Below are 13,189 nucleotides of genomic sequence, written 5' to 3' on the forward strand. Positions count from 1 at the left end.
TCTCCACAAGTCCTACTTTGTTGGATATGGCCTCTTCTCTCCCTTTCGTTGTGGAGTTTGTTCTGTCAATATTCAGGCTGATTTCTGAGGTATTTATGATGATTTGATAGTTTTCTAGTTTTGTTCCTAGGACAAGATGAGCTTAGGACCCTCCTATTCTGCCACCATCTTCCTTAATTTTGTCCATTTTTATACTTCTATTTTGCAGAGAGAAATTGCCCAATTCTTCATATCGCTATAAGCAGCAGTCCTTTTAAAGTATTTGCCTAGGTTTTCTCCCTTGTTTTATGCTTTATCAGTATATTTTATACTCTGCTGCTGTATTTATCTACTCAATTCATAAACATAATCATGTCAGTGCTTCTTAATTTTCAGTATTTCCCTAATTGTCAACAGAACAAAGCCAAAATTCTTTGGAATGGCTTTTAAGGTCTTCCCTAATTTATTGCTAATCCTACCTTCCCAAACATATTTCCCACTTTGGTCTCTACTCACGCCTTGATCATGCCAATTTGACACTATATGCTCTGTGCTTTGTCACTTTTGTGCCTTTCCTCATGCTTGTTGCTTGTTATGTTTTTTCTCCCTCATTTAAGTATATCCAGATTCTACCCATCTTTAAATTCAAGCTTGAATGTCACCTCTTCCACTAAGTATATACAAGATACACCTAGGAAGATACCTAGGATGTTCCCTTGCTTTCTCTGTTACACGTATCTGTATCTTCTTTATGATATTTGTTATTTCTAGTATTATATTCCATTAATCTTCCCCATAACCCTGTGTGGCAGCAATTTGACGGAAGATCCATGCTTGATTTATCTTGGTGTTCCTTTGCAGTAGCTAGCACAGTTCTCTTATATTTAGAGCTCAAGTACTATGTGATTGAAGTAGAATTAGTGGCTCCCTAGCATCTGTATTTTCTACAGAATACCAAGCCTCTATTCCTTGGCCTCGCATTCAGTATAGCCTGTGTAGCCTCTCTTGCTACTAACAAATAATACAGAAGAACCAAGAGAAAGCAATGAAAAGAAACTATAAAAACTATATCATGATACAAAGTTGCGTCTGATTTTATAAAAACTGGTAGAATTAATTTAAGTTTTAAATTTTTTAAACTTATTTTATAATGGAATTCACAAAGAACTATATCTGAAATATTATAGGAACTGTAACACATGGAGGAAAAATTAGAAAAGTCAGCAATTATATTGCTTAGTTTTCTTCACCAGAAAAACTATTTCCTTTAAGTGCTTCTATCTTAATTTAGGTCATTAATGGCTAAATTAAATAGATTACTTATTATATGCTCACAAATATTACATTTTATTTTAGGGAGTCAAATTCAATCAACACATTTATTGACACTTGTAATAAGTTCATAATGAAATATTTAGGTGAACAAACTCATAGTTTTGAACAGCGGAATCAACATAACTGTAATACATAGCTTTAGTAATTATGGTTTTGTACTTGTGAATATGAAACATCTTTTTTTCTTTAGCTATTTATATATTCTAACATTTTCATGTAATGACAAACATACCATAAACTGTCAGTTGAAGAACTTACTCCTACATCAGTCCTGTGCTCTAAAGTACATTTAAGAAAGTACATTTAAGACTGATTACTTGTGTTTCAGAAAGCATGAATATCTGTGGAATGATACAGTTGGACAATTTCCATTAGCATATTGAACCAATGTTCATGACATCAGACCACCAATCTATGAAGTCTAACTACTGCATCTTACTTCTTATATGGAGTTGTCTGATTTAAGGGGGAAAGGAGAATCTATTTTTTAAAAAAATTTAGTCCTCTGAGCCTTAAAAAATACATTATAACATACCTGCTATTTGCTATTCATTGACTATATCAAAATATAAAGCTATTCTAGGAAGCAACTAGAATGTAATCTTTTTAATTTGTGGATGAAAATTACTTCTGTAATTATTATACAACACAACAAAATAAATATAAATGAAATTAACTGGAAAGGGGAAAAGTTCTAATGAATAATATTAGACAAAGCATGAGTCACATAGCCCATTATCTCCCTAAGCAGGCATATAACAACAAAGCAGTTCTATGTCACTAAATGTTTTAAACTTTTTCTGCCTTATAGTATACTTATTATTTAACTCAGTAAAATACTAAGCAATACTCAAATTCCTATAGAGCAGAATTCTCTTAGCTACATTATATCTTAAAGATAATTTGGCACTACATGATTAATAATAACAATAAGTACATATAAAGTACCTTATTATTTACCAAACATTGTGTTAAACAATTATAATCCTGTAATCCAATTACATCTCTCGCAATCTTCACCTCAACTCTTTTCATTAATTTTTTAAATTTTAATTCCAATATAATTAACATGCAGTGTTATATTAGTTTTAGGTGTACAATATAATGATTCAATGATTCTATACATTTTTTAGTGTCCATCATGATAAGTGTACTCTTTAATTTCCATCACCTAATTCACCCCTCCATCTCCCCTCTGGCAACCACCAGTTTCTTCTCTACAGTTAAGGGTCTGGTTTTTTGTTTGTCCACTTTTTTTTTGTTCATTTGTTTTGTTTCTTAAATTCCACATATGAATGAAATCATATGGTATTTGTCCTTCTCTGACTAATTTCATTTGGCATTATACCCTCTAACTACATCCATTTTGTTGCAAATGGCAAGATTTCATTCTTTATGTGGCTAATTAATATTCCTCTGTGTGTGTGTGTGTGTGTGTGTGTGTGTATCACATATTCTTTATCCATTCATCTATATATGGACATTTGGGCTGCTTCCAGTTTGGCTATTGTAAATAATTCTACAATAAACATAGGGGTGCATGTATCCCTTCAAATTAGTTGGTTTTTTGTTTTGTTTTTAGGGTATTTTTGTATTCTTTGTGTAAATACCCAGTAGGGCAATTCCTGGATCATAGGGTAGTTCTTTTTTTAATTTTTTGAGGAAATTCCATACTGTCTTCCACAGTGGCTGAACCAGTTTACATTCCCACCAATAGTACAAGAGGGTTCCTTATTCTCCACACTCTTACCAACTCTTGTTGTTTCTTGCATTTTTTTTTTTATTTTAGCCATTCTGGCAGGTGTGAGGTGATATCTCATTGTAGTTTTGCATTTCCCTGATGATGAGTGATGTTGAGCATCTTTTCATGTGTCTGTTAGCCATTTATATGTCTTTTTTTGGAGAAATGTCTGTTTGTATCTGCCCATTTTAATTGGATTAGTTTTGGCATTGAGTTGTGTAAGTTCTTTATGTATTTAGATACTAACCATTTATCAGATATGTCATTTGCAAATATCTTTCTCCCATTCAGTGAGTTGTCTTTTAGTTAAGTTGATTGTTTCCCTTGCTGCCCAGAAGCCATATCAACTCTTTTATCCTCACTTTATAGAAAAGGAAACAGAGCCATAGAGAGGTTAAGTGACTTGCCTAAGCTCACACAATAATAAATAGCAAAGTCCAAACTCAAACCTAAGTCAGTCTAATTCCATAGCCCATACTTAATCATATCCCTGTGGTTGATTCCTATAATATGATAAATGTACTGGGAAATATCTGGGAGACAACCCAAGGCAATACTGATGTGAAGTTTTTATCAAAATTTCTTTAATCTAATAGATGTATCACATTTAAAATCTTTTATAGAGAATTTTTATAGAGAATAAATATGTTTTACATAAAAACAGATCTATTTTGATGTATAATCTTATACTTTCACAATCACAAATACTAAAAGGCAGTCCAAAAATTAAATAAATATCATGTTTGGGGTGCCTGGTTGGTTCAGTCATTTAAGCATCCAACTCTTGATTTCATCTGAGATTATGATCACGAAGTCATGAGATAAAGCCCCGCATTGGACTCTATGCTCTGTGTGGAGTCCACTTGAGATTCTCTCTCCCTTCCTGTCCCACTGCCTCTCCCCCAACTCATGCTCTCTCTCTCTCTCTCTCTCTATCTCACTCTCTCTCTCCAAATTAATAAATAAAATCTTTTTAAAATAAAAATATCTTGTTTATAGATTGCTTGGCATCTATTATAAATTCACTTTTCTCTGGAGTGTCCTTTCCAATATATTTTGTAAGAGTGCAACATGAAATACTAACTATAAAATATTTATAAAACTGTAAATATGGTATTGTTGATGGAAACCTGAGAATTGCTAGTATAAAGGATTAGGTATGCATAATAAAATCATATTCATGTTATACATACCTTATAATTCAAGCATATTGCCAAAGTAATAGGTGACTAGAAAAAAAATGAGGAAACAATTATATATGTATATGAAATAAGAAAAAAATCAGATCAGGAGAGGGTAATTATCTCATAATAATTTTTATTGTTCTTTGGCATGTAACTAGAAATACTCTCTTACATTTTTAGATCTATGATCATTTTAGGCAGTACTGATCTTTCATTTGTTATAGAGTAGTTTGACAAAATACGTGTGACTAAAAGAGATTTTAGTAGGTAATGATGATAACATTGTCAAATGAAGAAGTGATTAATTTATATTATATCCAGTTATTTCACTCATAGGGTGAAGGTTGCACTATGAGGCTTGTAAAATTAAAATGAAAAGCTTTCATTTTGTAGGAAAGAGAAGTTATACTTGTTATCCACTGTCTTTGTAGCCACATCCCATTAGATGTGAGATCCCCATTCCTACTGTTCTGGAAACAGAGTCTATTATTAAAAGTTACCCCCTAATTATCTTGACATCTCTTAGAATTAGCTTTTAAGTGTAGGGGAAAAATCTTGGGTGGTTCAGCACTCCATAATTCTACAAAATCTTTTAATATAAAAAGGCTTCTCCCTATATAGTGTTTGCAAGTTGAGTCATTTTTTTCTTCAGTCTGGAGGATCCACAGAAAATCCCTCTTAGACAACTCACAAATTACATTTTCAGATGTATAAGTCACAAATTTCTCCAGGGGCAAACTACTCTATGACTTTAGCACCATCAAAGATACAAAGAAGCCTCTGAACTCTCAGAAATTTAAGCAAATTGATCATTTCTCTACATAGAAAAAACATCTCAGAGTACTTAAAAAGGCCTCCTAATCTTACTTAAAAATATAATCTCATGGACTCTGAGTCATAAAAGTCATTGGAAATCATGTAGTTCAAAGGATGGCAAACTTTTTCTGTAAAGGACTTATTTCTTAAATATTTGGGGCTTTACAGGCCAAGAGACTATGTCCTCAACTATTGAAGGAAATGATCTCACTGAAGGGCTAATAGGCTTTTTGCATTTTACATTTTTTACATTTTTAAAATGTAAAAGTCTTCCTTTGATCTTAGGGCATATGAAAACAGATCATGTGCTGGATTTGGTTCACAAGGCATAGTTTGCCAGCTCTTCATCTAGTTTATTTTTTCTTAAACTAGGCTATACTTACTTATGGTGCTTGTTGAAAATACTTGGATATACTGGCTTCTTTCCTTGACATTAAACTGCAAATGGGGATTCTTACTAGTGATGTTTTCCCAAAGTAAACCTCTAGGGAAATATACAATGTACAATGGTGGGAATAGTTTACCAAAAGGAGAATGAATGATTTAAGAGTCAAGTTTCATGAGTACAGGCCTTACTTCTTTTAGAAATAAAATTGCCTGGGTGGCTCAGTGGTTTAGTGCCGCCTTCAGCCCAGGGTGTGATCCTGGAGACCCAGGATCGAGGTCCCATGTCAGGCTCCCTGCATAGAGCCTGCTTCTCCCTCTGCCTGTGTCTCTGCCTCTCTCTCTCTCTCTCTCTCTCTCTCTCTCTCTCTGTCTCTCATGAATGAATAAATAAAATCTTTAAGGAAAGAAAAAATAAATAAATAAATGGCTCCTTGCCATGCACTATCCCTGCTCCCCTTAAATTTCCTATTTAAGCCTTAAAATTCTCAAAATTTTGCAAATCACATGCTTTGACTTCCTTTCATGCTAATTGCATTTAAGATTAACATTAGTTATACAATGATACTTTTTACTAAAAAAAACAGATTATGGAGAAAAAGTTTTCTGTATAATACTGTTTATTAATAGAAACTTTTTATTATTTTCATATTCCCCATGCACCTGGGAGTCACCTTTTACATTCTGTGGCCTATATAACCCATGAAACCATTTCTTTTAGAACAATGACTAATTAGGATACGCTCGTAGGTATGTAGCATGGCACTGATGTCATCAGATCAGGAAATGGTCTAATAAATTTCTTCATCTTAATGACTAATCTGTTAAGATTATAGAATGAAATTAAAACTTAGTTCTATATAAGATGCAGTAAAAACAGCAGATATAAATAAAGGAAAAACAAGGAAATAAACTTTTGGACAGAACCTTACAGGCTTAACTGAAAATTGGTTTAGTGTAGAGTATAAAACTGTAGAATTAATATTCTTTAGAGGAAAGAAGCAACTTTCTAGAAAGAAGGGGCAACTTTTTACATATTCATTAGTTGGACACATTTATTTAACAGTCTAATTGAATTTAGTCTTCACAGCAATTTTTTCTCTCAATTAGAACTTCTCAGTACTGTACAGAATTATAGTTCTCAGGAAAACATAGTCTTAGAGATATAGATTAGCTTTTACAGAGTTCTAATTAATGAATTTATAAACATCCTTCCCCTTCTTTTGATGTCAGTTTAAGTTTAATTAACTAGCAAGAAATATATTTCAAAAGTGTCATCTATGTAAAGTGGTATTACTAGAAAGAACATTTAAACTTTCTGATGCTCTGTACTATCTTTGAAAGTTTTCCTGCTAAGGAAGATATTTGGTTCAGTGTTCTAAAAGGCAGACATAAAGGTTTGTTCTAGTCAAAGCCTCCAAAACTTCAGGTAGTATGCCAATCCTAAATAACCACCGTCAATTCCATATTTATTGTATTTTCTGTTAGATTTTTAAATCAATGTAGTAGAATATGTAGCTGCCCTACGTTCTTTTGAAAAGATTAGAAACATGATCTGTATAGTTCCTCAGGAAGCTGGGTATCCTGATAAACCTAATACATGAAAGGATATTAGTTACCAATTTACAAAGACAGATATTATTTTATTAGGCATATATTATGTCTAACTGAATAAAATCTGCTTGTATATTTCCTCACTCTTTAGTTTTGTCTTGACTTTCAAGCTGATGAAAACTAGGGAATTACAATCATAGTAGAAAAGCTATTACTATGATAGAATAAGAGTCAAAGAAATTCTGAGTATTGGCATGTTTTAGATCAATGTTTAGAGGCGTATGAAATTTGTTATTTACCTCCCCCGGGATGTGAAATATTTTTCATGGTTGTTTGCTATATAAATCCAACATTACCTTTCTATTTCTTATGTTAATCTTTTACATTTTATGTCTTTACCAGTTTTCATAGTGAGTATTTTCTCTTAATCATTATCTCATCAGAGGCTTACAATTATATGCTGAGACAGGAGATTCCAAATCTTTTATAATAATCAATTATATAGTATATTAAACCTTATGAAGTATTTTTGTTATATCATACCTAAATGACATATTATAAGTCTATCATATTTTGCTCAGGTTTCATTGAAAAATGGAATAAGTCATTTTCGCATAGATAAAATTCATTTTGATCATTTGTCAACTTTCTCTTCTCCTGTGCTTGGACTCCTTCTTTGTCTAAAAGATACACTTGTTAGGTATGTTCTACTTTGAAGCTAACAAAAAATATTAATAGCAATTATTATGTCTATTAAAATCCTTTTGGTTGAAAGGAACAAAACTTTACTCATTCTAGCTTGAGCAAAAACAAAAGGGTATAGTAAGAACTCAAGTCAAGGATCATGATTACCATAGAGAACTCAAGGGCAGAAAGGAAAGTTAATACTTAGGAGGAACTGGAATCAAGAACCCACATAAAAATTTGTTTTCATCTGTTCTTCTAGAGATATATGATCTCTTGTTTCAGTTGCCTTTATGCGTGGCTGTTTTATGCTTCACATTCTCTGCACATTGACTTTTTTCTACTTATTTAGGCATCTGACAGACATTGCTTTTCTTTAATGCATGAGATTGCCTGTCTTCATTTCAAGCAACCAGCAGAAAAAAAACAAAACAAAACAAAAAAAACCCCTTCTGAATTCTAATTCTAAATCCCCAGGAAAGAGAACCTGTCCCAATTTAGGTCAAATTCCAGCTACCTGCACTGGGTAACAGAGTACCAATGCAGCACTGGAAATAGCCATTAGTTCTTAGTAAAGTAGAGGATAGAAAGACACCTCACAATGTATTTGTGTCTGCTTTTATACTTAAATATTAATTCTGAAGTTTTACTTTGGAAGAGGTTCTCACCATGACTTACCCTTAAGCACAAATGAAGCTAATGAAGTAATATCCTTCCCTCAATCAAAATTCCTAAGAGTTCTGTTTCATGGTAAATGCAACTGAGAAATTATAACTTGGTTTATGATTTATTTTGCTTTTGCTTCACAGCCAGTAACTACGACTAGTTCATCAAGTAAACATATATTTTCACTTCAACATGTGTCCCTTCCAATTGAAATAGCATCTGACAAATTTGGATATTTTTCCCTTAAAAGGCTCAATTCTCCAAGGTAAGCCTCTCTAATAACCAGATCTACAAACATACAATATTAACTTTGAGTATAATATATAAATAGTTTGTTTTATTCTCCACTGCATTTTTAAGATTATATTCAATTCCCAAAATAATAATGTACTAATTAGACAGAGACAAGAAAATAGTACATTGCAAGGAAGTATCCTAAGCAAGCTATTACTTTCATGTGATGGAAAACAGTTAATATTAGGGCAAACACAAATAAGTGCAAAATCCACCTAACACTATTATTCTTCCAATTTGTTCACAAGAATGTTGGTGGTGTTTCTTGCTTTCTACTGTCTAATAGATAAAATATGTACTTTATAATATTTTCCTATAGGGAAGTTTGCAACAGAGAAAATATTTGACATTTAACATCTGATGAATATTTTTAAGGTGTTCATGTTTGTCTTTTCTTTAAGTAATGAAAGAGCAGTTATGTCAAATGATGAAGGGAGCAAGCCTGAAACAGAAGTTTCTGATACAAAAATTTCTGAAACTTCAGCTGGTTCTTTGGACGATAGAAGTCTCCAAGACCTAACAATAATTGAAAATGACACCCTCCCACTGGAATCTGGCTCTGAAAGATGTATGATTGATTCTGACTCTGATAGAGGCATTGGTTTGGACTCTGACTTAGAAGAACACTCAAAAGACTCTGGGTCAATAATATGGGGCATGGACTCCGACTCAGAAAAATGTCCCATGGACTCAAACTCTATGAAATACCTATTAGAAGCAGAAAAATGCCAGATGCCTTCAGGCTCTGTGAAAGATGTGATGGAGTCAGAGCAACAACTAGAGGGAATTGAACAATGCCAGGTGGACTTTGACCCTTTGAAATACTGGATGGATTCAGATTCAGAAAAATACTTGGCAGACTCTGACTCTGAAAAATATGCACTGAACTCTGACAGTGAAAGACCAGAGATGGATTCAGACTCAGAAAAATGTCCAACAGCTTCTGCATCTGTGAAACATCTGCTGAAGGCAGAAAAATGCCAAATAGCTTTAGATTCTGTAAAACGCCTGATAGAATCTGAAAAAAGATCCATTGAGACCAAAGAACACTGGATGCTCTCTGATTCTAAGAGGTTTGTGATGGACCCAGACCTGGATAGAGATGGAATGGACTCAGCTTCTGCTTCTGGGGTACATCTGATGGCGGAAGAAAAACACCAGAAAGAGATTAGATCTAAGAGATATGTAATGGATTCCGATTCTGAACCATGTGAGATGGATTCAGACTCTGAAAAATATGGGCTAGCCTCAACAGCTGTGAAATGTGTCTTGGATGCCAAAACATTCCAGTTGAGCACTGACACTGAGGAGCACTGGATGGATTCTTGGTCTGAAGAACGTACAATGGACTTAGATTCTGAAAGCCTGGGGGCAGTCTCTGATGCTGTGAAACACGTGTTGAAGGCTGAACATTGCCAAAGGGCCTCTGACTTGGAAAAATTCTGGATGGGCCTTAGGTTTGAATCTAAAAGATTCTTGACTGACTCTGAAAGACAAAAATCGGACTTCAACTCTGGTAGACATTGGGATAGCTATGGAAGGTATCAATTTAGGTCTGAAAGACTTCAGCGTAGCTCTGGAAAACGTAAAGATGGCCTTCAAAAACATCAGGATAGCTTTGAAAGACATCAAATAGACTCCAATTCTGGAAAATATCTAGCAAAATCTGAAAGCAAAAAATATCAAAATGAATTTGAAAGTGAAACACAGATGATGGAGATGGAGAAGGAACAGTGTTTGATATTTGAAAATAAGAAACTTCCAATGGACGAAGAGAGGGAAAGATATCTCATATGGCCTGACAGTGAACAAGAACACAAGACTGTATCTGACAATGAAAGACACGACGTTGACTCAGAAAATGAAGCACAACAGCTTGGTGCTCGCAGGAAGGGTAATCGTCCTCAGGGTAAGCTTAAATGTGTGTGGCTTTTGAAACCATCTTGTTTACAAGTACAATTAAAAACAGGATGATGCTTATGTCAATAGCTTTGATAGAGTTGAGGCTGAGATCATTTCATAAAAAACTCAGATAAAAGGTATTTTAACCTTAGATTTCCATTCACTTTTAAAAATTAGACAAATAGGGGCACATGGCTGACTCAGTCAGTAGAGCATTTGGCTCTTGATCTTAGGGGGTGTACACACTACCCAAGATTACTTAAGATAAAATCTTTTTTAAAAATTAGGTAAGTCATCTCTCTTTAGTTATCTTCTTCTTAAAAGAAAAAAAAATAGAGAATTATTAACAGAGATGGTTATAGGGCCTAGAAAACAACACATTAAATTTTGTTTGCATTATTTAAGAATGGGTGAATAGTCATAAATAAATAAAAATTAAAAAAAAGAATGGGTGAATAGAGATTGCTCATAAATTTTTCCCCATTATTAGTTGCTATGAAAAGAAGTATCCAAGCCTAACCATATAAATATCCAACTTGCTTCTTTCAAAATTATTATGAAAGCTCTATAATTCTCAATAAATAGTTGACATTTACCTTGTTAATCACATTGACTTTATCACACTAAATGATTATAATTCTTCATTTCCTAAGCCATTGGTATTAAGGTATGCTTATGACAAAGGAACTATTATCATTTCATAAAGTGTTTTTCTTCATACTAGTCATTTTCCACAGTCTTACAATTCAAAGCATGAAAAGAAAATTAAGAACTTGATGCCTAAGCATTCATAAGAAAACTTCCCTCTGAAAATATAACAAATTTTGTGCTTCAATAAACTCCAGTGACTTTTCAAAAATAGAGTATTTGAAATTATATATATGTATACATATATATAATGTATGATCAATGTTTCCTATTTTAATATGTATTTACACATGTCTTTGAAATTTGTTTTATATAATACTGACTTCTTCATATCATATTTTTTAAGCAGAGAAGATTATTAAATCCAATAATACTATATATTTTGGGGCATTTACTACACAAATTGCTATTCAGGTGTTTACCTAGTTATCAGGTACATTTATCCTCAAGCCATTAATTTAGTTAGATTAAATATGTAATATTTTATTGGAACAGTCAGAGGAAAATATTTACCTCATTTTTTATATTATCTGACAAAAACTCTCTGATTGTTAGTTAGACATGCAATTCTATTGGAAAGGATAAAGTAATGGGAGAAATGAATTTCTGAGATCCTCTTATAAGGCAACATATTGATAGAGTGGTGAAAGGTGTTACCTTTTACAAAGAGGGGCCAAACACTAATTAAAACAATGTATTCACTGGATTTAAATTTTGTAACATTAAGTTAATTCTCTCCTGATCCAACATCATTCTTTTCTACCAGGGCAGTATTAACAATGCTGTAAGAGTTGCATTAATCAGCATGGAGGGTATAAAGGTTCACATTTCTCATCCAGCTTCAGTTTTTGATATTTTCAAACAACATCTAATAAACGTCCAGAGAAATACCATAACTACTCCTAAGGGACTCAACTGCATTGTTATTGATGTGCTTTGTAAAATTTTGTCAATCAAATGCTTACTGCATGCTCGGCATATATTATGATAAAAACATAAAAGCATAATACTAAATTTATATAGTGCCTCAGGCTTTCAAAGTCCATTACTGTGAATATAATAAACCATCTAATACTGAGTGTCAAGCAGTATGCTTCACACAAGTCACATGCATTATTACACCTAAATTCTATCCTTTATTGATAATAGCTAAGCTTTATATAGCACTGTCATGGACAATTCTAAGCAGTTTACACATAATAATTTGTTAGTGCCAATTCACCAGCACAAATTAAGTAATACTAATTGATGAGTTTTAAACATATGAATTCATTAAAACCTTTCAACTTTAGGAGGTAGACACTATTATCATTTCTAGTTTACCAATGAAGAAACTGAGGCACAAAGAAGTTGTGTAATTAACCAAGGTAACACAATAAATGACAGTCAGGACATGAAACCATACTCCAAAGTCTGTGTTGTTAAACATGAAGACATACTATCTTTCAGCTAAGCTGAATGTATTATCCCAATTTTACAGTGACAACAGAGAAACTAAAATATTCAAGTGAGTTGTTCTGGACGTTAACAAGAGCTTATTGGATTCCAGAGTCTGAGTCCTTAATCAAGTTTAAGTGTGTTACCTATACCTCAACTCTTGTTTAACCTCATATTCTTCTAGTTTAGAAAGAGCAACCACGGTATAGCATTATTATACCTGCTTCAAAAATGAGGAAACTGAGGCTCAAGCAGGCTTCTTCCCTAAATGTCACATAGGTAATTAGCAGTTAGGCTGGAGGATAGAAATTCCTAGTCTAGTGTTACCTCAAGTACGTCTGTGACTTCATGAAGTTTATAATATGAGAAAATAATATTAATCCACATGAAACCAGTCAATTAATTACACTTTAGCTGAGCCCAATTTTTTATAAAGGCTTTGACACATTTTATTTTTTTTTTTTTTTTTTTTTATTTTTTATTTTTTATTTTTTTTGCTTTGACACATTTTAAATATTTGCAGTTAGGCTATATCTAATTTGTGGATTATTATTAGTGTAAAACA

The 13,189-nt window shown here is 32.9% G+C and overlaps 1 protein-coding gene across 4 annotated transcripts in view; it reads left to right on the plus strand.

Annotated features, from left to right (window-relative positions):
* Positions 1-13,189, plus strand: part of LOC100685327 — a 290,042-nt gene that overhangs the window by 255,939 nt on the left and 20,914 nt on the right. For all 4 annotated transcript variants that reach the window (XR_005386378.1, XM_038587795.1, XM_038587794.1 and 1 more), the window contains exons 10-11: positions 8,487-8,608; positions 9,039-10,546. Coding sequence is in view for 3 of the 4 variants with exons in the window: in XM_038587795.1 (XP_038443723.1) it covers positions 8,487-8,608; positions 9,039-10,546 (1,630 nt within the window). In the remaining variant the exon portion in view is untranslated. The remainder of the gene's footprint in view (positions 1-8,486; positions 8,609-9,038; positions 10,547-13,189) is intronic.

This window comes from Canis lupus, chromosome X (assembly GCF_011100685.1).
Source record: "Canis lupus familiaris isolate Mischka breed German Shepherd chromosome X, alternate assembly UU_Cfam_GSD_1.0, whole genome shotgun sequence".
NCBI lineage: Eukaryota > Metazoa > Chordata > Mammalia > Carnivora > Canidae > Canis > Canis lupus.